The sequence below is a fragment of the Anas acuta genome, chromosome 2 (assembly GCF_963932015.1).
Source record: "Anas acuta chromosome 2, bAnaAcu1.1, whole genome shotgun sequence".
Taxonomy (NCBI): domain Eukaryota; kingdom Metazoa; phylum Chordata; class Aves; order Anseriformes; family Anatidae; genus Anas; species Anas acuta.
In genome coordinates this window covers 51683968-51707271 of record NC_088980.1, presented here as the reverse complement: position 1 = coordinate 51707271, position 23304 = coordinate 51683968, and the positions used below count along the sequence as shown (strand labels likewise).

The following is a 23304-nucleotide window of genomic DNA, read 5'->3' as shown; positions in this document are numbered from 1 at the left end:
AGGGGTAAAGGCTTCTATAAAGTGTAATGTTTTAATAGATTTGGATTATTTATCTTACCAAGGTGGTAAATGACAGGCTAAAAGCAAACAGAGTAGTGAATAATGTCTTGGCACGGAAACATGGCGAGCTGGGGGGTGGCCTCTTCTCACAGGTAACTGGAGATAGGAGTAGAGGGAATGGCCTCAAGTTGCGCCAGGGGAGATTCAGGTTAGAAATTAGGAGACATTTCTTCTCAGAAAGAGTGGTCAGGTATTGGAATGGGTCGTTCAAGGAGGTGGTGGAGTCACCGTCCCTGGGGGTGTTCAAGGAAAGTTTGGACGTGGTGCTTGGGGACATGGTTTAGTGGATGACATTGGTGGTAGGGGGATGGTTGGACCAGATGATCTTCAAGGTCTTTTCCAACCTTAGTGATCCTGTGATTGTACAAGGCACAGTCACTCAATAGCAGTAATCTCAAAATGTGTGATGTGAATTATTTTTTCACCAACGCCAGGTGCGCCGCCACACCTGCCTCAGGAAGCACCTATGGCAAAAAACACACTTTGAGGTCAAAAATGGCTAGATGTCCATTTACAGCTGCACTGATGAACGTAGGAAACACATCTCCAGAGACTTTTTGCCAGCCAAACTGGGGGGGAGGGAACATATTGGCAGCTGGCTTTTGTCCGGCTGTGGGTGCTGGGCGAGCTGCCGGGACATTTTGGTGACCGCGGCTGGCAAATGGAGCCCAGCCCCCTCCCCTCCACCGCCCTCACGCCTCGGGGAGGAGGCAGAGGAGGAGGAAGAGGAGGAGGAGGAGGAGAAGGAGGAGCCGCGGGGCCGCGCACGGCGCCGAGGCGGAGCGAGGCAGGAGCCAGCCCCGCTGCGCGCCCTCCGCCCGCCTCGCTTCCGCCCGGCCCGGCCCGGCTCGGCTCGGCCCGGCCTTCACCGCCCCCCCCCGACCCCCCCAGAGCCCCCCGAGCCCCTGCGGGAGCCGCGATGTCCGGGCAGCAGCCGCAGCCCCAACCCCAACCCCAACAACCGCCCCAAGCCCAAGCCCAGCCGCCGCTCCCCGGGGCGGCCGCCGCCGCCGCTCCCCCGCCGGGGCTCCCGGCCGCCGCCAGCCCCGGCCCCGCCGCCGCGCTGCTGCTCCACCCGCCGCCGGCCACCGCCGCTCCGCCACCACCGCCCGCAGGGAGCGGCAGCACCGGCAGCAGCAGCACCGGCACCAGCGGCACCAGCAGCGGTGGTGGCGGCTCCTCAGCGCCCGGGGGCGGCGGTGCTGGGGCTGCCGTGGGCCTGCCGGCAGCGGGCGGCGTCCCCGCGCCGTTCCCTCACGGCGACCCGGCCCTGAACGAGCAGGAGAAGGAGCTGAAGCGGCGGCTCAGGAGGCTCTACCCGGCCGTGGACGAGCAGGAGACGCCGCTGCCCCGCTCCTGGAGCCCGAAGGACAAATTCAGCTACATCGGCCTCTCGCAGAACAACCTGCGGGTGCACTACAAAGGTGAGGGCCGGCCGCCCGGCGAGGCGCCCCCTGCCTCCTCCTCCACCCCACCCCCAAACCCCCTTTTTCCTCTTTTTGCCCCATTTTCCACCCCCTGCCCCCCGGTTGTTATGTAAAGCCCCCCCCACCCGGCCCAGGTATCGCATTGGGGTTTGGGGGGCGAGGCAGGAGAAGAAAGGGTCGGGGTGACGTGCAGGAAAAATAAGTGTGTTTTCCTCTTTATTTTCTTCTTTATTTGCCTCTTTATTTTCCTATTTATTTGCCTCTTTATTTTCCTCTTTTCTTTCCTTCCCTCGAGAAAACCAAGGGTTAAGCAGAGTTAGAGCAGCCAGCGTTAAGCCATGCAACGCGGAAATGACGGGAGGGGAAAAGCAAGCAGAGAGAGGAAAAAAAAAAACAACACACACACAAAAAAAACAACACAACACAACAAAACAAGGTTTATTTTTAAACTGTGAAAAATGGAATTAAAAGTCACCCGGCGCAGGCTTGCGGGGTGGCTCGGAGGAAGGGCTGACAATAGGGCTCCTGTCCCTAAAGGTGGCTTTGTAAGTTTGTGCCCACGGTTGGAGTTGCTGCGCCCGGGAGGAGAGATAAAAATCAGCGCTGTGCGCTCGCAAAAATCCGCGAGAGGCAACAGGAGGAGAAACGTAAGTGTTGGTTGTTATGAAATGCCATAAAACCTGGAAACGGCGGCGGCCGCGCTGACCTGAAAAAACACCGCCACATCTGGTGTGCTAGGCCCCGCTCCTGGAGGAGAAGTGCTGGGGACTCAAAAACCACTTCTGAGCTGGCTGCGAAGAACTGGGTCTTTTGTCGGCCCGTAGGCAAATGGGCGGAATGGGAGGGGAGAGAAACAACCTTGCGATTACCCTTTCTCGGAGTCTACAGTGGTGAAATTCAAGTGAAATCTCGATAAACATGTTACTGTTTAATCGGAGGAGGGGAAACGGCAACACAAACACATGGCAGGATTTGGCTCCCGTGAAAGGATTAAACGTACCCTCAGACTTTTTTCTTTTTTTAATAGAGAGGCTTTATTATTACATACAGAGCACTCTGTTAAAATGCAAAGTTTAAGGCGCCGTACAAAGCTAGTAAAGGGGGCAGATGACTAGCCAGAGAGCAAGTTTCTGGGAGGCACTGGGCGATTTAAGGACATGTTATTTAATCATCAACTTTGAGTTTCCTGGCTTTTGTTCAGTTTTTTATGATCTTGTATTTTTAGAAGCATTTTGTATTTTCTGCTGCTTAGTGGCTGCAGCTTTTTTTTTTTTTTCCAGTAGGATGGTCATACCTTTATGGCCATCAAGTTCTTTTGTTGTTTTGCTGGGTTTTTTTGTTGTTGTTTTTCTTTCCAATTATTATTTTTCATTTGATTTACTCTTTTTGTTCATCAACTAGAACTTAGAGACTCTTGTCTGCCAGTGGCATTGTAGAAATATATTTTCAGGCTCTGTGTGTGCTATCTCTGTTTTTCCTTACCTCTTACTTACTATTAAAACAGAAATTTGTTCCTTCAAAGAATTTACAAGAGGCTCCACATGTTTCTGAAGTAGGGGTAACATAGGAAGTACTGTGGGTACTGTAGCAGAAGTCATAAAGCGCAGCTGGTAGGTTATAATAATAAAATACCTTTACTCTGGCTCTGAAGTAATAGTAAGTGATGAAGGTTGAAGAGTTCTTAAATTAGCCCAGAGGACTGTGAAAAGGAGAGGTGCCAATAGAACATGAATAGGTTTTTCTTTCTCCTAACTGCAAATGGGAGTGAATGGCCTCTTAAGAGGTCCATCTTTTCATCCTGGTAATGTCATGAAGGTGGCTGTTAGGGCAGCCACCAGCCTGGTACCTGGGCTGGGCGGTGAGCTACTTGGGAACTGGGGGGAGCACTAAAACTTTTCCTTTTTTCCCCTCCCTGTATCCTGCAGCCCTGTGAATGTGATAAAAGGGAGAAAACCAGGAGGTTCAGTGAGGAGAACAAGGGAAGAGAGCATGCAGAAATGTGGTTAGTGTTGTGAAATGTCGCCTCTACAAATCAGTTGCAAGTAGAGGTCTCAAAAGAAAGCAGAGCGTCTTCTGGTAGAATATCAACGCTTTCGGTGCTGCCGTCTATGTAGCCGTGACAGAAAGGTAGACTTCTTTGTAAAAACAAAATCTGAATCGCACATTGGGAGTGGATTAAGATCTGTTGTATTCTGGACCAAGATATGCAGGAAAGGGGGAGAGGACTGGTCTGTCCAAAGAAGCCAGTAATGAAAATCAGTTCTGTGTGCTATTGTGGTAATTGTACACATGCTCAAGCTTTCCCTGCTGCCTCTGTAGCTTTCTGACCATAGAACTGGTTCTCTGGAGTAATCTCCTCTTGCCTGTGGCCAACAGGAGACACTTCTGGCAACATCAGTGCTTCTCTTCACCATGAATGTGTTGGGGATGCTTGCTTCTGAAAAAAAATGGTGTGTCAAGGCAGGGAACAATCAGGAAAACAACACCTTCAAAGTCACTTTTTCATATAGCTTCACCATTTTAATGTGCTGGTGTATTGTGAGCAGTGACACTTCTTATTTTCTTGGTTTGTAAGAGAAATGGTGGTCTTCTCTGCGATTTTGAAGATTCCTCTAATTTTTTTGCATGCCAGTGGACAACTTATATGGAAACGTGAGGTGCAGTAGATGTCTCATTCTACCCATTGGCTGCTGTCATGCTTTGTACTGCATTTCTGGACCTGAAGCTTTTTGCAGGCATCCTAGAGAGGGCTTAAAAGTCAAAAAACTGCCACAAAACCAGGTATTGGTCAAGGGGTGAAGATTTAAAATCTATCGCACAGTCTCGCTTCAGGATAACAGCTCTTTAAACTTCGTTGGGGTGAACAAACCCCAAGGATCAGTGCTCATATTCTTTTGTTACCTCTCAGAGTCGCAGTGTTACTTGAAAAGGAAAACCTCCATGGGGAGGTGGTTGAAGGGAAGCTGCACTGACAGGCATGTTGTTTACCAGAACAAGTGTACTTTCTTTCCACAGTGAGTAATTCTGTTACACTTTTACAAATTGTGACTCTTGATTAGGAAGCTTCGTCAAAATCTGGCTATGAAACGCATATGCATTGGCATTAGTGATACTGTGATACATTAAAGACCATACCCAGGGGTGTTCTTGGTTTTAGATGGATGGATGGATCTTTCTGTGTTGCTGCCAGTTAGCTGTCCAAGTTGGTAAAGTTAACGCTGTCCTTGTGACTGTTGTTTGTGGTATATCTATGTAGGGGAGAAGTGAAAAACAGTATAAAAAATAAAATTTGTCTAATCTCATGTAATTGTCATATTAGCAACACTGAGCTGGAGGTAAGTCCTAAAGGAAACAGGGGCCAGACCAGTGTCTGCTGCGTGTAAACCATTTATTACTCAAAATACATAGCTATTAAGGTAAGACATCTGTAAAAATATCTCTACAGTGTTCAGAATTACTGCATGGATCTTGTGGAAAAACAACAACTTCATAAATGGTGTGTGTAGTGTGAATGTTCCAGTAGGCAGGCAAGCTGTTTCCAGTAGATAATAATCTGTGCAATGTAGTATAAGGAGATAAAAATATAGACAGACCTAACCGAGGCTGCAGCCGTGAAGGAAACTGTACACAGAAGTATGTAAACAGAATAATTCATTAGTGATTAAAACCACGGAAGGTCTGCTGGTAACTTCACTTAACTTGTCTTGTGACGATTGTCCAAAGAAAGCTGAGAAAAGTTATGCAATTTTGAGTAAGCAGCCATTGCGTGAACTCGCTCTAATGTGTCACAGGCCAGGAAATCTTAGCCAGACACTTATTTACAGTTCAGTTGCCTTTGAACTGTCTCTGGTGCCAAACTGAAAGAATTCTATTTTATTTCCCAGTGCAAGCTCTGCCTCTCAACTTCTGTAACAAACAAAAGGGGATTCTATAGCAATAATTGTGTTGTCATTCAGTGAGGCAAGGCTTGTGTCAATTTTGCTGGCAGAAAACACTTGAAGCACATTCAGTACTCAGTGTAAGACACAGTACACCATGTCTGCTTTGGACACCCTCGGAGCTCTGAGATGTCTTCCTTTGTTGAATGGGGGGGGCAGAGTTGAAGCGAAGTCAGCAATTTGCACAAGTCTTTTTTTTTTTTTTTTTTTTTCCTGGTCTCTGTAAAAACTTCTGATGAATTCAACAGAAGATTAGGCCTTGACTATTTTATTTCATCCGTCCGAGGAAGGAATTGAACCACCTGTTGGAAATAACTTCAGTAAAGCTTATGTAAACTTCATTTAAGGATTTAAACTCTATAAACACGTTTACCTTTGAGGTCGACAGTCCTGCAGGCTTCTGTTGGACTGTTTGGTGCGTATGCACCATGCGCTTAGATTTAGGTTCAGAAAATAGGTTTATAAAAGTTGAGATTTCCTCTCCAAAGATGTTTTATCTGAGTTGTTTTTTTCATGTAGGTGGAATTTTAAATTTAGATTGATTGTTTTTTTTTTAACCAAAAGTAGTATCATTAGTCCTTTCGCATGATTAAATTGAAATGAATGAGAATGATTAAAAATGTTTTTTTTTTTTTTAAAAAAAAAAGTCTTTACTTACGATAGACTCATAGTTGTTGAACACTTAATGAAAACCAAATAGAAAACGTTTCTAGTGATTGACAAGGTTTACTGTGTAAAGCTCAAGCTTTCTTCGCCTGATTTCTCTTCTCCCTCCAGTTCTTCTGTTTGCAGAATTCTCATTTTAATGCTGAAAATGATAAATGTTTAGGGTTAAAAGTATTCTCTTTAATACTTGAACTGTAGCTTACGCCTAGGCAAGAACTCTGCTTTAGGTAACATAGGGCAGTGTTTGTGTAACCTTCTCCAGGCAGTTGGGACCGTTCAGAAGCCCAGAGTTGTGTGTCTAAGTTCCTTTGTACTCAAAAGCAAAGAAGTGGGGATTCGGATGACCAGAGAACATGGTGACATGATGTCAGGTGTGTTTCCCTCTCGGTTTCCAGCCATTTTAAGGTGAAGGACATCCTGAGCAGAGTGTGGTTTCTCAGTTAATTCTGTCTGTAGGTGTTTGCTCGTTGTCTCCTTGGACACTGGCATCCTTTGGTAAGAAATTCTGCAGCTCAGCAGCCCACTGCGTAAAGAGCCTTTTTTGTGTTTTAAAGCTGCCTGATAACCAGCTGCTCTTGACTCCTCCTCGTGTAGTCCAGCACAGCTTGGTAGTACTGAAGAGCTCAACCAGTGTGTTGGGACGGCATAGAGGTATTTGGAGTATCTGAAAGGAGTCAACTGTTGGATGCTGATAACTGTGCTGTTATAAATAACTGGAAGTGACTGTAAATAACAGCAGCGTGCTCAGGTAGTAAAATGGGATTCATATGAGATTACATTAAAAGGCCAGCAGATCTAAATTTAGGGTGTCTTTTGTGTTTAATGGGATGGAAGTAGTGTTGGGCACTGACTTCCCCAAGCATGTTGCTTCACCACATGAAGTGTTTGGCAATACTGGCAAGGTATCCTGTTACTTCTGCTCCTGTGATGACCTCTTATTTGCACTGTGACAGCTGTGTGTGGCTGCCAGCGGGATCAGATCTGCTGTTTCAAAAATCTGGTAGGTTTCGTAAAGCCAGGGCAGTTAAATCACTCTGGTTCATGGTGTGGCCTTGCACATACCTGCCTGGACTGGGGACGGGGTGTCAGAAGGAGACTGGTTTCAGGAAGAGGTGCTGAGAGTATCTTAAACTGGTATTTTTTCCAAACACTTTGTGATTTCACACGCACAGAAAGGTCTCCTCCTTAATAGGTATACATTTTCAATAATATTTGGCCAGTTGCTAATGTTTTAGCCTTCTATGTGGAAGACTTCTCCAAATAAGGAGACTGACTCGAAGCGAAACCACACAGATTGTCAAGTGCATAGAGTAACCAAGGGAACTTCTTTTCAGTCTATTTTAAAGTAAAAAGCTAAGGACATTTTAAAAAGCAAGTCTCTTCCTGTTCCCCCATCTTTAAACTAATGTATCATTTAATCAGAGGTACCTGGATTAAAGGGATCTGTCAGAAGTTTTGTGTTCTATCCATGAAGTTTTGGGTGGATGTTTTGCTGAAGGATTCCTGCATACTTAAGCACGATAATCTAATTTATAGTGGCTAAATAGTGGGCAAGCAGCACTGGAAAACCGAGGAAACTTACAGAAGCTCTGAGATCATGTATTTGGTTATCGCCTTGGTTGACACAGCCTGAGGAAACTTAGCAGTGGTGAACAATAAAATATTGCATGCTGTCTTGTATACATGTGGAGGAGTAAATTACTGCTTTATTTATTATCCAAGACTTCTGAAAACGGCATGCAAAAGATAGATAATAAGCTTAATATAGTAAAACCTGTGAGGTGATCGAAACATCTTTATGTAAAATGTTTATTAATGACATACTGAAGTGAGCAATGCATTCACACCCAGAAAATGAAGGCAGCTGGCTAGTTGCCTTAAGGTAGTAACACACTGAGGCAAGCTAGTGCTATCAGGAAACCCGTGTGGGTTAAACCTCATCTCAATGACTAAAGAGTTTGCTGTGCTAGCAAAGTTTGGCATGCAAATGCAGTCACAGTGAAGTGGAGAGATTTCCTTGGCTGGGGATGTTATTTGTTAAGAGATGGTGGGCGCTAGCTCTACAGCAGAGAAGCGTTTGCTGGTTGAGCAACATTTTACACTAGAGGGCTCTGTAGCTGGTTCAGTGGTGTAGGTCAGCTGTGCCTGGTCTTTCTGGCTGGCTAGGCCATTTAGCATTTTTCTGCAGTTTCTTGCTTGCCCTCCGACTGGACTAGCTGCACGTGAGATATTTAATCTGTGCCCAAGCAATAATTCCAGTGTTACCACCACTGGAAGGATGGGCGTTATTTTTTTTTGCATATGCAGATTGATTGCATTTCAGGTGCAGCAGGCCTTCCTGTCTGGGCTGCGGTGCTGAGGCCTGACTGATTCACACAGGACTCTCAAAACAGCGTCTCAGATCCACATCACGACTGGGCAGGGGATCCGCATGGATTTTTTGTATGGCTATGACAATCCTGTGCCTGGACAAACTGCTGTACTATTGAAATATCTCTTGCCAAAATCCGATACATGTATACTTTCCACCTTACCTTAAGTATTTTTTTTTTTTTTTAACGTCTTGTGATCGAGTGCGTGACTTCTACACAATAGTTGAGGGATTTTGATATGCCCAGGGAAGACTGGGCTTGCTTGAACAGGTTGCTGGTACAAGAAGTCACCTGGCCAAAAGCCTGCTTCCAAGTTGTGTTTGGGAAAAAAGGGCTGTGAGGAGGGGGATGCATGTGGAAAAAATCACTGTAAGTGGCTTGCAAGTGGCTCTTGGATTTAAGTTGCTCCTGTCTACTCTCAGGCTGTTCAGGGATTGGGCATTTTTGTTGTAGCAGAGCCAATATCTAGTGAGATTTATTTAAAAAAAAAAAAAAAAAAAAAAGTAGGAGCTACATTAACTCAGTTGCAGGCAATAATGTTAATGCCGTCCTCAACAGCATTCAACAAGTGGAAATGAATTACAAGTCATACATTATATGGAGTGATTGATGTTTATTTTGAAAGACTTTTGAATTTGAGTATGTTTTCAATAACTTGAAGACTAGGTGGCAGTAAGCATTGGAATAAACTTGGTTATGTCATTGTTCGGTCTATAAAAATGAGTAAACCCTGTGCATTTGAGAAATCATGTGGTACTTTTAAAGCCAGGTAGGCTTTTCCCAGATCTATTACTTACAGCAGTGAAACATCATTTCTTACCTTTCTTTTAGATAATAGTAGAACATTTTAGAGTAACGTATCCAGAATTTCTGATAGCATGCTTAGTTACAGTGAACGTGCCTACAATGGGAGCTTAATTTTGGCAGAAAATACTCTAGCATAAAAACAGGGCTAGCTAGAATATTGTAAACTGCTTGCTCTCATAAGCCTTTTGTTTTTGAGTAGTTCGTGTGTGGACTTTTTGACTTACCTTCTGCAGTTACTGAAAATACATTTTCATTACTTTAATTTCTTTTTCAGGTCATGGAAAAACTCCAAAAGATGCTGCTTCTGTTCGAGCTACACATCCTATACCTGCGGCCTGTGGCATATACTATTTCGAAGTCAAAATTGTCAGTAAGGGAAGAGATGGGTAAGCATTGAATGCATTATTAATTATTACTTGAAATACTGTCTCACATCATCTTTCTTTCAGTCAGCAGATGTCTTTGGTATCAGTGCTTTTTTCATATCTTAACACTTTTTATGTAGCTTAATTCATTATTCATGAGAAGTTGCACTCTGATACTTGGCTAAGTGAGTTGACTGTAGTATTAATTATCCACAAATCAGTGTACACGATAAATATCATAACAACATCTTATTTTCTCTTGACAGAGGAGTTGGGGATTGAATGACATAATTTGAGCCTTTCCTTACCTTTAAGAGTGTTTTTTGATTATGTGGGTTTACAGACCTGTAGGTAATTTTTGGGAGGTGTTTAGGGTGTGTAGCAGACAAGCTTATCTCTGCAGTGCAGTCTTTTCACAGATGCTGTATACGTTTAAAAAAGGAAAATTAACCTTAAAGCTACTTTTTAGTGGACAGCAGTAAAAATGAAGGGGAATGTTCTGAATGGATACCACCAGTCATTTGAGGGATTTTGTCACGATGGAAAGAACAAGTTGGTGAGGGAGTACAACTGCTGCTTCCCAGAATCCACCCGAATTACGTATTTGTTGAAGCATAGGTGATGGCCAGGTTTAACTCTGAGGCAGACATAATCTTACCCAGGGAAGTCTTTAACTGCAAATAGGGTCTTTGCTAGAGCACTTCAGTTCCTTTCACTTCTTCTGGCAGAAAGTGTGTTTTAATCCTGAGGCACTGATTACGTTGCCTGTGTAGGCCTATATGAGCAATACTTCTTTCTAATAATACGCTGTAGTATTTACTGTGGTGCTGCTTCAAGGTTCCAGTTAGGTTTGAATGACCTTGTCTTAAGTACTGTACATACATGTTGAGGAAACTTAGGTCCTGTTGTGAAAATAAATGTTGACAGAAAATATTTCATAGCTTTTTGAATGAAGTTTAGTACCCTTATCTTTTCCTAGTCTATTTTGCTGCTGTTTTACGTTCATTTTTCCACTGTTCTATAGGTCTTCTGTAAGTCAAAAACAGTAATCAAACTGTTGTTTATGGTATTGTGCAGGGATATTTTGAAAGATTAGCCTCTCGGTATTACCGCTGCCTTTTATAGGTGGTTGTGATGGTTTGCTGTCAGTTTTGTCCCAACAGTTTTCTCTGGGAGATTTCTTCATAGCAAAGATCTTAAACCTGCAGTTGCATTTATCATGCTTTGAAGACCTAAGTATTTTTAAATTGAGACAATAGTAATTAGTGTTTCAGGTAATGCTTTGCTGTCAGTTTTAGGAACAACATTTTTTTTTTTCCATTCCTTAAGCACCTAAAATTCTGGCCTGTTGCTGACAGTGAAGTAGAGATTTGTACTGTGATTTCCTAGTGATGCGTGTGTCTCTTCCCAAAATACATTTGTGCCTATTTAGTTTAGAAGCTTTTTTTGAAATGATGCGTTGTTGTTTTTCGTTTTTTTTTTTTTTAATGCTGCTCGTGTGTATAGGGAAGAGGATGTAATTTTACTGAACTCTTTTGACTTGTTACCCTTAGACCTCTATTTGTTGCTTTTAATCACTTCTAATGCAGAAAGCCAATCAGGGTAATCCTGCAAAAATGGAAGCCACTTTCAAGTAAAGAATTTCAGGATTTTGTACTTCAAATGGTTAATTGTGAGGTGCACATAGCTTGGACTTAAGAAGTTACCTGCTAAGAGTGTTTAAGAAATCAGAGGGAAAGTTCTTCACTCAATGGCAACACCTTACTGCCCTGCTTCACTCTTGTGACCTTTTTTTTCAGTGTCACTTTTTGAAATGTCGTCTGTGTAATGGACCTGCTCATTTTTTTAAACTTTATATAAGATATTATGAGTGCTAGGGAATACTATGCACCAGAGCCAAGGCCAAATCTAGCTTCACCTAGGTGGTGAAGAGCAGGAGCTGACATGTGAAGCCTCACTGGATGCATCCATCTCTATAGACCTTGCTTTCAGGACGAAGAGGTCTTTGACTAGATGCAATGCGGATTTAGTGATTCTCTGTTCTGCTGCGTTCAAACTCATAAATTCTTCTGAAGTGAGTGAACTGGGGAATATAATGCAGGGGCATACAAGAAGGTCTACAGAACTCCCTTTGTCTGATAGGGTTTATTAGTTCTTTCTCACTCCCTGTTGTGTATCACCTTCCTGGGTCTGTGCACAGTCTTAAATTTTTTTCTTCTTGGCATCTGGTAATGGGAACAGAGTTCACAAAGACCATACCTGTAGGGGAATAGCTTGTAACTAATGTGGTCAATTACTTGAAATGCCCTTACTGTTGCAAAGCATCTATTCTCAAGACCTGAGCCCCACTGTGGAAGCACAACAGACTTCTTTTATGGTATTGTTTAAAATAATAAATCCGAGACTACCAGAGGCAACTCAAGTGTCTGTCTGCAAGCTTCAGTACAGCTTGCAACCTTCATAAATGCCAGTGGATAATATGATACTGTTTATTTGGGGTTCCCTTTGGTAATGGCATTTACTTCTTATATTTGTTTTTATAAGCTTAGCTTAAAGTATTTAATCAGTGAATTATGTTATATGGGCAAGCCTAGCAGCATTTATGTTTGTGTACTCTGCATAGCATGACTTGCCTTAGATCATCAAAACCCTTTTACAAAAAGCCTAGTCTAGATCTATTTTTTTTTTGTTACTGTGGCTCTGATTTGGAATATGATTTTGAATCTCATAATTCCTCAGCAGTCACAAAGCTGATTTCTCCTCCTCCAAAGGAGCACAGCTGCTTATATTATAGGGCCTAGACGTGACATGGCTTCAAGTGTGGCGTGTTGTAACTGTCTAAGAACAGAATTGTTTTCATTACACTAATGACTTAAGTCCCTAAGTTCTGTATGCATTTGGGGGTGACAGTCTTGAGTAGGAATTTGAAAGTGTGTAATATATTAATTTTGCACGTGTTCATAATGAGATCATTATGAAGATCATAGACATTATGGACATACCGAAGAAACCATGAAGGCAGTCTCAGTAGGAAATAAGAAATAGATATGGAGGTGCGTGTTGCAGAGCAGATGAAGAGTGAAGTTGTTTTTTGATACTAAATGAGAAGCCATAGAGCTGTGTAACAACTGCTGGTAACAGATGAGAAAAAGGGAAGTGAGAATGATGCTTAATAAAAGGTTGAAATATCTTTCAAACAAAAACTGTCTTGGTATTTGCACAGTGTTTGGCATGAAGAGTCATAAGATCCTTTCTGTGCTCCTACAGTACAGATATGTGAAATAATTCTTACATTTTTTGTTAGTTCTTGTTAAAAGTGCTAACCAGCTGTCATGTTGTTCTGTAAATATTTTCTGTGCTGCGTTTCTTCAATATTCTTCTTTAATTTCATGCCTCCTTTTGCAGTCTAAGGAGCTCTCTTTGTTTACATTCTCCTTTTATACTCTTTTGCTTTGTTTGGCCTCATGCGAAGCATTATGGACAGGGATGTGAGCAATTAGAGATGATAACAGCAGATGAGTAATGGGCGTAGGTATGGGGAATAGTGCTAAGGTGCTGATTAGAAGGCATGGTAGGAAGAAGAGTATTAACTGCAATAAATTATGCCTGGATCACTATTGAAATCTCCAGTTAATAAAAGCATATTAAAAACAAAACAAATGTGTAAGTCAAATTAAAAACATACAGCTAGACATAGTTGTAGCTTTAAATTAGGCCTTCCTAATCTCATAACAGCGTTCATTTGAAATTGCTTTATCAGAGAACCAGAGGTTGTGTATGTAGGCTATTTCTGTAATTTCTTAATATAGTTCTCAAAAGAGTAAGACAGGCGTTGTGTGGCTTTCTGTGCACAACTCTGGGTTTAGTTTCATCCAAGTTCCTAGGGTGGAGGCTTAATTATACCAAACTACATCAGTGGTCTAGGAATGGGTAAGAGCAAGGGTGTGCTAAGTCCTATGGACCTGTTCTTGTGACTTGGAAATCAGTTGCAATACTAAACTTACTGTCTCCTCGCTTCCCAAAAATGACGACCGTGGTGGCCATTCACTTAGCTAGGTAGCTATATGCAAATGGGACTCTTTGCGGTCTCGCTCTGATATTGATTTCAGTTTTCTCATGCTGCCTTTTACTGAGTTGAGGTGTGCTAACCTTTCACATGTATAACTCCTCTGGCTTTGTGTAAAGGTCTAATGCCTTACAGCCCCACGTCTTATTTCAGATACCAGTAAACATTTCCTGCTTTTACAGAACTGAAAGATAGTTGCATGATGCTCTCATAGCTTATGTGAAGTACAGATGTTAGTGGCAGTTTCTCAGGGCATCCTTCTGGACCAGTATAGAGTTGTCTCTTCTCTCTCAGTTAAGAGTCTGTGGGCTTTGCTTTGTGCTCCTCGGGCACACTGTGGGCATAAGCATACTCCAGTTCCACTTTACAAGGGGTTGCATCAAGGGTGTCCACTGGCCACCTGGCTTCCAGGAGCAAAATGCTGTCCTGACGTTTCACATTGTAAACAGCTTGTGTGATTTACTGCATCCATTTCTGCAGGAATTTCAGTCCTAGGCTTGTTGATTCTTGTAATGAATCGCTCCTTTTCCAGTCAGGGCAGTGGTTTTCGAATGTTTCCAATTCTTATTCTAAGCTGTGGTTTGAATGCTTTGTGGTGATTGAGCCACGAGAAGCAGCAGTCTGGGCACTCACTGAGGTCTCTTCCCTTGTCCCAGTTTGTAACTGTTTGTGTTAACTGCTTGATAAACCTGATCAGGTAGCTCATTCTCCAAAGGTTGGCCTCAAGACTGAGTTGTTTTTCAGCATGATTAGTTGTCGGTATGTCTGTCTGTATGGCTTAATGAGGAGGTATGGCACCATAAGAGAGAGGGGCTTGGAGCAGAATGAGCGTCTGTCAGGTAGGGAGGGATTGCTACTTTTGGTCATGGTACCGGCCCCATTAGTGTTAGTTGCTAGCGGTGGGCAAAAGGTACAAACAAATGCCATTTATTTCTTGGCAGTCTTTCATGCTTTTAGAGCCACTGAGGAAGATGTACACTTAAAATGAAAAATCCTCTAAGCAGACACTTTCTGTTTTTAAGAATGAAAACAAGAATTGTGTTTAGTTGTCCGGAAGGGGGGGAAAAAAAAAAAGCTAAGTTTAGAAAGGCTTTACTCATTCAGCAGATAGCACAGGCTAGCTTACACTTCTGAGAGTGTGGTTTTTAGTCTGTAGTGTGGCTGTACCGATGCAGGTCTTCATGAACATGCATTGTTGCAGATGTGAGTTCCTCTCAGTGTTCTGTACTAAAATAAAATGTTACTACAGCAACTCATGCAACTATATCAGTGTGTTTTTTGCTAGTGTTGTTGATAAGGCTATAGGCATCTATAGGATTATGGCTGTTTTTAAACACTGTCCATACAATCAGTCATGTTTTGGCTGTGTTTTGCAGTAAGCATTGTGTATGTGGTGAGGTGAATGAAGAACTGAGCGACTGTGGGTGAACGAAGTAATAAGAAATAACTATCCAAAGCAAACAAATAACCATCAGAATTAAGTTTCTGTTTCCATGACACCCATACCTATGGTTTAGCCTGAATTTGAATGTGTTTGAGTGATGTGCATTTGAAGCCCTAGTGCTTTGTTGTCTTGTAGAGCACATGTGTAAATCTTTAAACAGAAATCATGCTTTATTGCAAAAATGTTGCTGGCACAGCAGGTTGGCTTTTCTGTTTAGCATCCAGTATGCCCGTGTTCTTGTTCACAACAAACGCATAAACCAATAAACAAAACACAGAACGTCTTCAATTGCTGTTTTGTTTGAATTTGTTTTGTATGCTACTAATGTAACATAAAAACTTTGTGTGGTCGTAAGATCTATTTTTGTAATTTTGTTATGTCCTCGGAAAGCAGTTATTTGTTACCACAACAGTCACATGTTACCAAAACATGCACACTCACTCTCTCTCTATTTATATGTTGCTATGTCTTTGGGCATTACTAGCAGAGTGCTTGTGTATAAAGCAGAATCTGATACAAAAAAAGTCTGAAGTAGCTTTCCTTCATTAGTGCCTCCATTTGAAATCCTGCAGCTGCCAGAGGAGATCTGATCATGAAACAGCAAGTGTATCTTCTCTGAGGATTATTTAAGGCTTGTGTTTAATTGGCCAGAAATACATGGTACTGGAGCAACAGAGGTGTTTTTTTTTGTTGGTATGGAAAGTCGAGAGAATGCTTCGTTTCTTGGTTGCTGCTCCTTGCAAAATCTTAAGATATTACTTTCTTAGAAGGTTCAATAACATAAAAAAGCACATAGATAATAATCTTACCGGCTTGCATTATCTTATTGTCTATGCAGCTATCCTTTTTCCACAGCATGGTCACCAGAAAGGCTTTTGTGCTCAGGCAGAAATGTCGCTAGACAAAAATTGTGCAACCTCAGGAATTGAGAGGGTTGTCTGAAGGTTAGATCAGTAAATCAGCATCTCTGGGAACATTATCGGAATTACAAGGGAAATGTTACAGGAATAACGATTTTGAACACTGCCAGGCTTATTTTTTTTCACCCCTCTCCATGTAGAACTGGATTCATCTGAAACCTGGGTTTATCATATTCAAAATACTGTTTCCTTGGAAACATTCCATAAAATTAAACTTGTTTGCAGTTTGAAATGAAAGCCTCAAACTGTCTATGGCATATTTTGAAACATTTAAGTAGAGAAAAATTTAACAGCTCATATCTTATTATGATTGTGCAGACAATAAGAATCTTGGATTAGCATATTCCTACAAAACTTTAATGCAGACTAGCTTTGTTAAAAATGAAATTTAGATACCTTATTGTACTGGATTTCTGACCTTATAGTGCACCATCTGTAAAGACAGTGTACGAAACTATAGGAGGAAGTCCTTGCAACTACTACTCTGTTGTGTAGGCCCTTAGAAGATGATGTAGTCTTAAAATTTTTACAGATGTTGCTGATTTTTCTACTTCTATCCTTTTCTAAGATATTAACTCAATAGTAAAACAAATTGCAGTTGTGTAACTGACTTGTTTCAGTGCATTTAAAATACTAGGATGTTTTCAGGTCACTTTCTTACAGGTGTTATGGATATGGGGGTTTTACCGCTGTATGGTGTCAGGTTCCTTTCTTTATAGCATGTAGGAGATGAGATACAAGCTTGATTATTTTCATCATCACCAATGTAGCTTGGATTTCAAGGCATGACGTAGCAGTTCTGCCAGTTATACTGTCTTTAGGACATGCAGGCCCCGTGAAAGTCAGAAGGAATTTGACTCTGCAGATAGCTTGTTCATTGCTGCAGTAGGGAGGCTGTTACATTTTTGTCATTACTTAAAGTTATGCTAAATCATTTTGCTTGCCTTAAAAATAAAGTGTAGAATATTTGCTGTTTTTCTTTTTTTTTTAAAACTAGAGAAGTGATAATTTAACACTTAAACTTACCTATAGCCACTAGTAAGCTTTCCAAAGTACCTGTAATTTGGTTGAGTTCTTGAGATTCTGAATCCCTCTTTATGGAATGTGGGGGGGAATAGTATGTAATTAACTTGAATTCTGATTATTAGCAACTTTGAGATTGAAAGATCTTTCATATGCCTGCCATACAGTGACTAAAAGATCTTCCTGAAGAGTTAAATGCAGAATAGTGCATCTTTTACATGAATTGTTGTTTTTTCTTTTTTTCATATATTTTAGTAGTCTCCAGTTGTATGCCATCTCTTCCTGCTATTTTTTCCTTCTGTTTGTTTCTGCTGCTTTTTATTTCTCACAGCCTATTCAGGCATCCAAGCAGAAACTTTGGGCTCCAGCAAAAATGTGAATTTAGCTCTTTGAATGTGAAGATACTTAAGGAGGAGTTTATTGTGAGCTTAGTGCTTCTCACACTGCAGGGAAGCCCAAGCTTTTCAGTGTTAGTGGAAAAAAATATCATAATGCTTGTATTTTTGGCATTTACTTTAGTTTTACTTTTTGGTAAACAATTGAATGTTAATTTTAAACTCTTAATTTTTGTAGTGTTCCTGAAATTTTGTGTATGTATGACTTAGAGCAGATAAATGTAAGTAGAGGATGTGCTGAGACATTAAAATAGCAATCAATATATGTAATGGACTGGAACAAGAATAAATAAAATTTGAAATGAAAAATCAAGAGTATGTGCTCTTGTTTTCTTGTTCCTTGATACTGGTTTGGCTGTGCTTTAAATCAGGTTTTAGCCCTTGTCTCTCCTGGGCTGATGTCAGGCCGTCCATGACTAGTTTTACGTGTCGCTCATGGTTTTATCAGCTGAGGTAAGACTTGAGCTCCTCATTGAGGTGATGGGCAGCCGCTGACAGGCCGAAAGGCACGGTGAGAGGGGCTGCTTGTGAAGGGTCCTAGGCAGCTTGGTCTGTTTGTCAACTTGGGTCATCCTCCTGACGCAGCTGCTGCTGGGCTGTGAGGGCAGAGACCTGCGGTGGAGGCACCATGCTCAGGTGTGCCGGGAGGAGGGCAGGGAGGCAGCACCAGAGCCACACCGTTGTTTGCCCTCTCCACTCTTTCAGACCACACTCTGAGTCGTGCTTGGCTTGGGAAGGAGCTCCATGTCGGGGCGAACACCCCTCTTCATGGTGCTTACACCTCCGCTCCCCGAGGCCGCCATTACAGAGTGCCGCGGCCTACGCGGCCCTTCATGGGGCAGCACCACTGGAGGTGTGTGAGGCACTGACTGGGCACAGCCTGGGCCTGCACGGTGCTGCCGTGGCTGCCTCCGCTCTCCTGCGTTTTTAGCACGGACTAAGGGAGGAAAACGTAGTCATGTAGCTCTGACAGGGGTTTTCTGATCCTGAAACCCTAGGGTAGGAACCTTAAGGAGGCATGCAGGAGAGTTTGGGTAACGCTTCTCACTGAAGCAAAGTCTGCAGGCAGTGAGGGTGCACCTGAATACGAGCTAAACTTAAAAAGCAAACAGAAGTCTGTTTAAAATTAGGAAGGTGAAGTATCCCAGGAAAAAAATAAACAGCAGTTACATGTAGCAGTTCGGTATAAATGTAACTTCTGTTCGTGAATTGTATAGCAGCTAAAACCTATGTGTCATACTGTCCCTCCACTCTCAATTTACAGTGAACTGTATCTAGTGGACATGTGATTAAATATCCATCAACTACAACAAATGCTAAGTTAGCTTAATTGCTCATCATTTAATTTTGCTAACTTCCAAACCATAAACGGTAGCCATTCCCTTCTGCTTTTGAAAGGTGTCTGCAGTAAATCTCTCAATTAGTTCAAATGTTTTAATCTAATTTCACTCATGTTTCTATTAACTTTTCATCAGAGGCATGGCATTGTATTCCATGTAGTCTTAAGTGAATCCTAGGGAAAAAGTATGTACAGTAAACATTCCTCTCCTTAATGAGATGGTGTCATCAGTTGTTCTGGTTACTGCCAGTGGGCAAAAAGCCCTTACTTTACCTTACTGTGACAAAAAGTCCTTGCTTGCCTTAGTAGAATTTGGTGGATATCTTAAACAGTAGGTCCGTCTTTCCAATTGCTACTGAGTTAGGAGAGGGCTCAGGTGATACAGTGTCTTCTGGGGACATTAGTTAGCAATAGGACTGGGAAGGCCAGGCTGATGGTTGGACTTAATGATCTTGATAGTCTTTTCTGACCTAGATGATTCTGTGATCATCTAAGGGAAAACATAGGAAGTACCAAAGTGTTACCTAGGTGATCACTTTCTATCTAGCATTTTGTTTTTGTATAACTTTAATCTTGTTTTTGTAAGAATACTGAAATGAAACTTGTGTTGAAGGCTTTTTTTTTTTTTTTTTTTTTTTAGGATGACTTGGTTTGAAAGGCTTACTGTGATCAATAGCAATCTAAAGAAAAAAATGGCTTAAATTTACTTATAGGAGACTTTACAGTAATGGATTTTCAGTCTTTACGTGAGAATCCTTCATGCATCAAACTCTCTACTACCTTAATAACAATTCTGCCTTTATGTTTTAAAACAAAATATATGGTTTTTCACTTGTTGCTTTCATTTATGATTGCTTTGACTCTGAACTAGTGGTGCCTCAGTGATGCAATTTAGTGTGCAGCAAAGACTAATCCTTTTGTCTGCTGCCCTTTGCTTCAGCTCTTCAGTATCTCTAAACGTGGTATCAGTAGTATATGTTTCTGAGATTTTATTTCACGTTGTTGGTATGTTGGAGGCTGAGAAAGATGGGTATCATAGTTAATATTATCTGAGGAGGGCTTTGTAAATATCAAATGCAGAATCAGGTAAGGATACCATTGAAAGTGATCAGTATGAAAAGCAGAAATCCCTTTTACACAATTAATCATAGGACTTTTGTGTTTTCCTGCTCAGTTGTATTTCATGTGGAACATTTTACATAGCAGATTAAATTGTGTTTACTAGTAGCATAGTTGCATGAAAATTGCAGTTGTACTCGATGAGAATACAAAGGTCATGCTGCTTGTTGTAAACTATTTTCAAAGTGGCACGGTGGAATTTTTTTTTATACAGCTTATTCAGCACTTTGTGGCAAATCTGTGTTAATTTGAACTAGTGTCACAATGATTTGCATATTTTGATAATTTAGGAAATGTTAAGTTTGAGTTATGTTTAGATGTTTGTTTTAGTTGGTAGGATCTCTAGTTTGTTTTGGGGGTGCTACTAAAAGCCTAGCTTTTCATTGTGTTGTTCTTTTGGTTTCCAGTCATTTTGGTCGTGAAGTGACTTTTGATTAACCAACAGAAGTAAAACTGATTTCACCAACTCAAAATAGTGTGATTGGAGGGGGGAAGGAGGGAATTACTTGTTTTGACTTTAAATTATTTGCTATTAAATTGTTAAAAATTGTACTGGACACTGACTTTATTAAAGCTGCTCTTTGCAAAGCTGTTTTTTGGACTTGAATGACCCAGCAATAACTTGTTTAGATTTGAGGTTAGTGGTCAGCAGAACAAAGATATTTTCCCTCTTCAATTTGCCAACAGATTTCTAACAGCTAAATAGCGTTACTGGTAAATTTCTTGAGATAGTGTTCTGCTCCATGACCCAGACTTTTAATGTTTTTGTTTGAACTTCCCATAAGTGTCATGCAAAAATGGATTTTACTGCTGAAATTATGCAGTTTCCCATGTATTTTGTAAACTCATTCCAGGTTTTGTTACTCATTCCAGATTACCTGTAGAACTGACTAGGTACATTGAATGAAAATATGATTAGGCCACTTTCTTCATTCATGCTCTAAACTATAGAGAATACTGATGGTAGCCATAAAGAAAACCTAGGATGTTTGAAAGAAAGTTGTCTGACCCTTCAGAGACAGAAATTCTGTCTATAGTAAACCAGTATATACCAGGAATGACTTTTCTGTTCAGTTCCTTTGCTGTTGTGCCAGTATTAAAGGACCTCTTAGTTGCTTAATTGGTGTATGGTTAATCAGCACAATGTTTCTTGACAGCATCCCACATATATGTCTGCATTTTTGTAAGAAATGTAAATTTCTTCTGTTCTTTTGTTTTTACAGTTACATGGGAATTGGGCTTTCAGCACAGGGTGTGAACATGAATAGGTTACCAGGTACGTTTTAGTATTTATTACATTTGGTAAGTTACTGATACAGTTAATTTTGGTTTGAAATATGCTTGAGCTTGACAAAATGGTTCTGGTAAGCACCAGGCAGCATAGCGTTCATCTCTGTGTTGTATCTATGTATCTGTATTATGTAAAACTTGCAGGTAAAAAGCTTATCTTTTTATCATATTACTGTGTATTTGCTCCTGTACCACTGGCCTCAGCTATTAGCATTATTGATAATGTTTTACAGGTACTGTTTAAAAAAACAAATACATTTTAAAAATTTAATCATGTTTCAATAAAAATGAAGCTATGGATTTTCTTGCTCTGTAAACTGAGTTTGTGATGATAAAGATGAATAGTTCAGGTAGACTTCCTTGCCAAACATGAAATGAGCTCTCCAGTCATTTTCCATACCATTACCTTTCCAACCTTACTGTTAGGGATGTATAGCACAATTTTGACTCTGCCATTGCCTTACATTGTCAGGGACCCAGTCTTGTTAAAAAAAAAAAAAAAAAAAGCCTTTTTTTTTTTTTAAATTGTTGCTATTCACCCAGTATAAAATCATGTTGAATTGACCTGTGTTTGTCTGCATTCTGTCTCTTTTGCATTATTTTCTCACCCAAATGCTGTGGTAGAAAGAAACCCTTATGATAACAGCAAGTCCTGGTTATGCTGTTAGCTCACCTAAGGGTAATGAATTATTAGTGGGTGGCGTTAAGTCTGAGTATGAGTATTAAGTGTAGATAGATGTTTTAAAATGAACTCAGACTAAAATTGTTTCCTGTGAATTCTCTTGAGAATAGTGCAACAATATGAAGCTTCTTTGCCTACAAAATTAGCACCATATTTGCATACATAATGATTTGCCTGCTGGCTGTGACTTTCACCTGTATTGATGATTTTTCATTTTCTTTTTTTTTTTTTTTTTTGTAGGAGCAGCAGAGCTAGTGACTCTATAGTCTAGAGACTCTGCTATTGTGCAGAGATTGTTTGCTGCTGAATAGTCATTAAGAATAATCAGGAGTTGAAATGTGTTTCCCCAGAGATGCTTATCTGGGTTTTAGCCAGGAAGAATTTGATTATGACATATGGTTGCAATAGTTTTGTAAGATGAAAGGGAGAACAGGAGGATCTTCACTGCTTTACTGGGACATGTCAGATCTACAGACAGCTTTGAAATTTCAACGTTGTAGCTGATGTTATTTTTGGTGTTGATAATTCCGCGTGTTTGCTTAAAGCAAAATCATGTTTTTTGAATTTGTGTTGCCTTTTAAGTACTACAAATGGCATTACCTGTTCAGCCATTTTGATAAAAGAAGCTGTCGTTTTTTTTAAAACAGGATCAGCTTTGTTAGTTACGTAAGAATTCTTAGAAAACTGAACATAGTAAATAATCTTAATAACCTCATAGATCTTGCTAGCTCTGCTTAGCCTTTCCACTATTTTGTGATAAAGGAAATGACTAAATTGCAAATGCTTTGTTCTGTAGGTTGGGATAAACATTCTTATGGTTACCATGGAGATGATGGACATTCATTCTGTTCCTCTGGAACCGGACAACCCTACGGTCCAACATTTACTACGGGTGATGTCATTGGTTGTTGTGTCAACCTTATCAATAATACCTGCTTCTACACCAAGAACGGACATAGCTTGGGTATGGAGGATCATTATCTTTAACGATAGCATTACATCTGTAAATTTGATGCTTCCTGTGTGTTTTAAATCTGAAACTCTCCTTGTGTTAGGAGCAGTGTTTGAACATTTACTTCAATAATCTTGTCATCTGTGTACTAAACTAAACTAGAGAATTGGGAAGAATAAACTAAAAGAATTGGGAAGAATAACTTCTTACACGTCACTTGGACTAACATGCTTTGTGAATGTGGAAGGATTTGCCACAGTATCTCATTCCGCAGGATCTGCAGTTTTGAAATCTGGTCCTGAGGCCATAATTAATATTTGATATTTGTAATACAAGGTGATGGATGTTAGAGAATCAGAGAAATGGAGAACAGATATATTTAAAATTTCTGCTGTATGGGGAAAACCTAACCTTCACTAAAACCTTGTATCACGCTAGC

General features: G+C 40.9%; 1 protein-coding gene across 3 annotated transcripts in view; it reads left to right on the top strand.

Moving 5' to 3' along the window:
• The first annotated feature begins 803 nt into the window (after positions 1–803).
• RANBP9 (RAN binding protein 9) overlaps positions 804–23304 on the top strand; it is a 38580-nt gene continuing 16079 nt past the window's right edge. Inside the window, exons 1-4 of one of the 3 annotated variants that reach the window (XM_068674762.1) lie at positions 804–1484; positions 9545–9656; positions 21165–21217; positions 22710–22877. In XM_068674762.1, coding sequence (XP_068530863.1) covers positions 980–1484; positions 9545–9656; positions 21165–21217; positions 22710–22877 — 838 coding nt within the window. In that variant the 5' untranslated portion in view covers positions 804–979. The remainder of the gene's footprint in view (positions 1485–9544; positions 9657–21164; positions 21218–22709; positions 22878–23304) is intronic. The other 2 variants (XM_068674761.1, XM_068674760.1) reach the window with 2 other exon arrangements.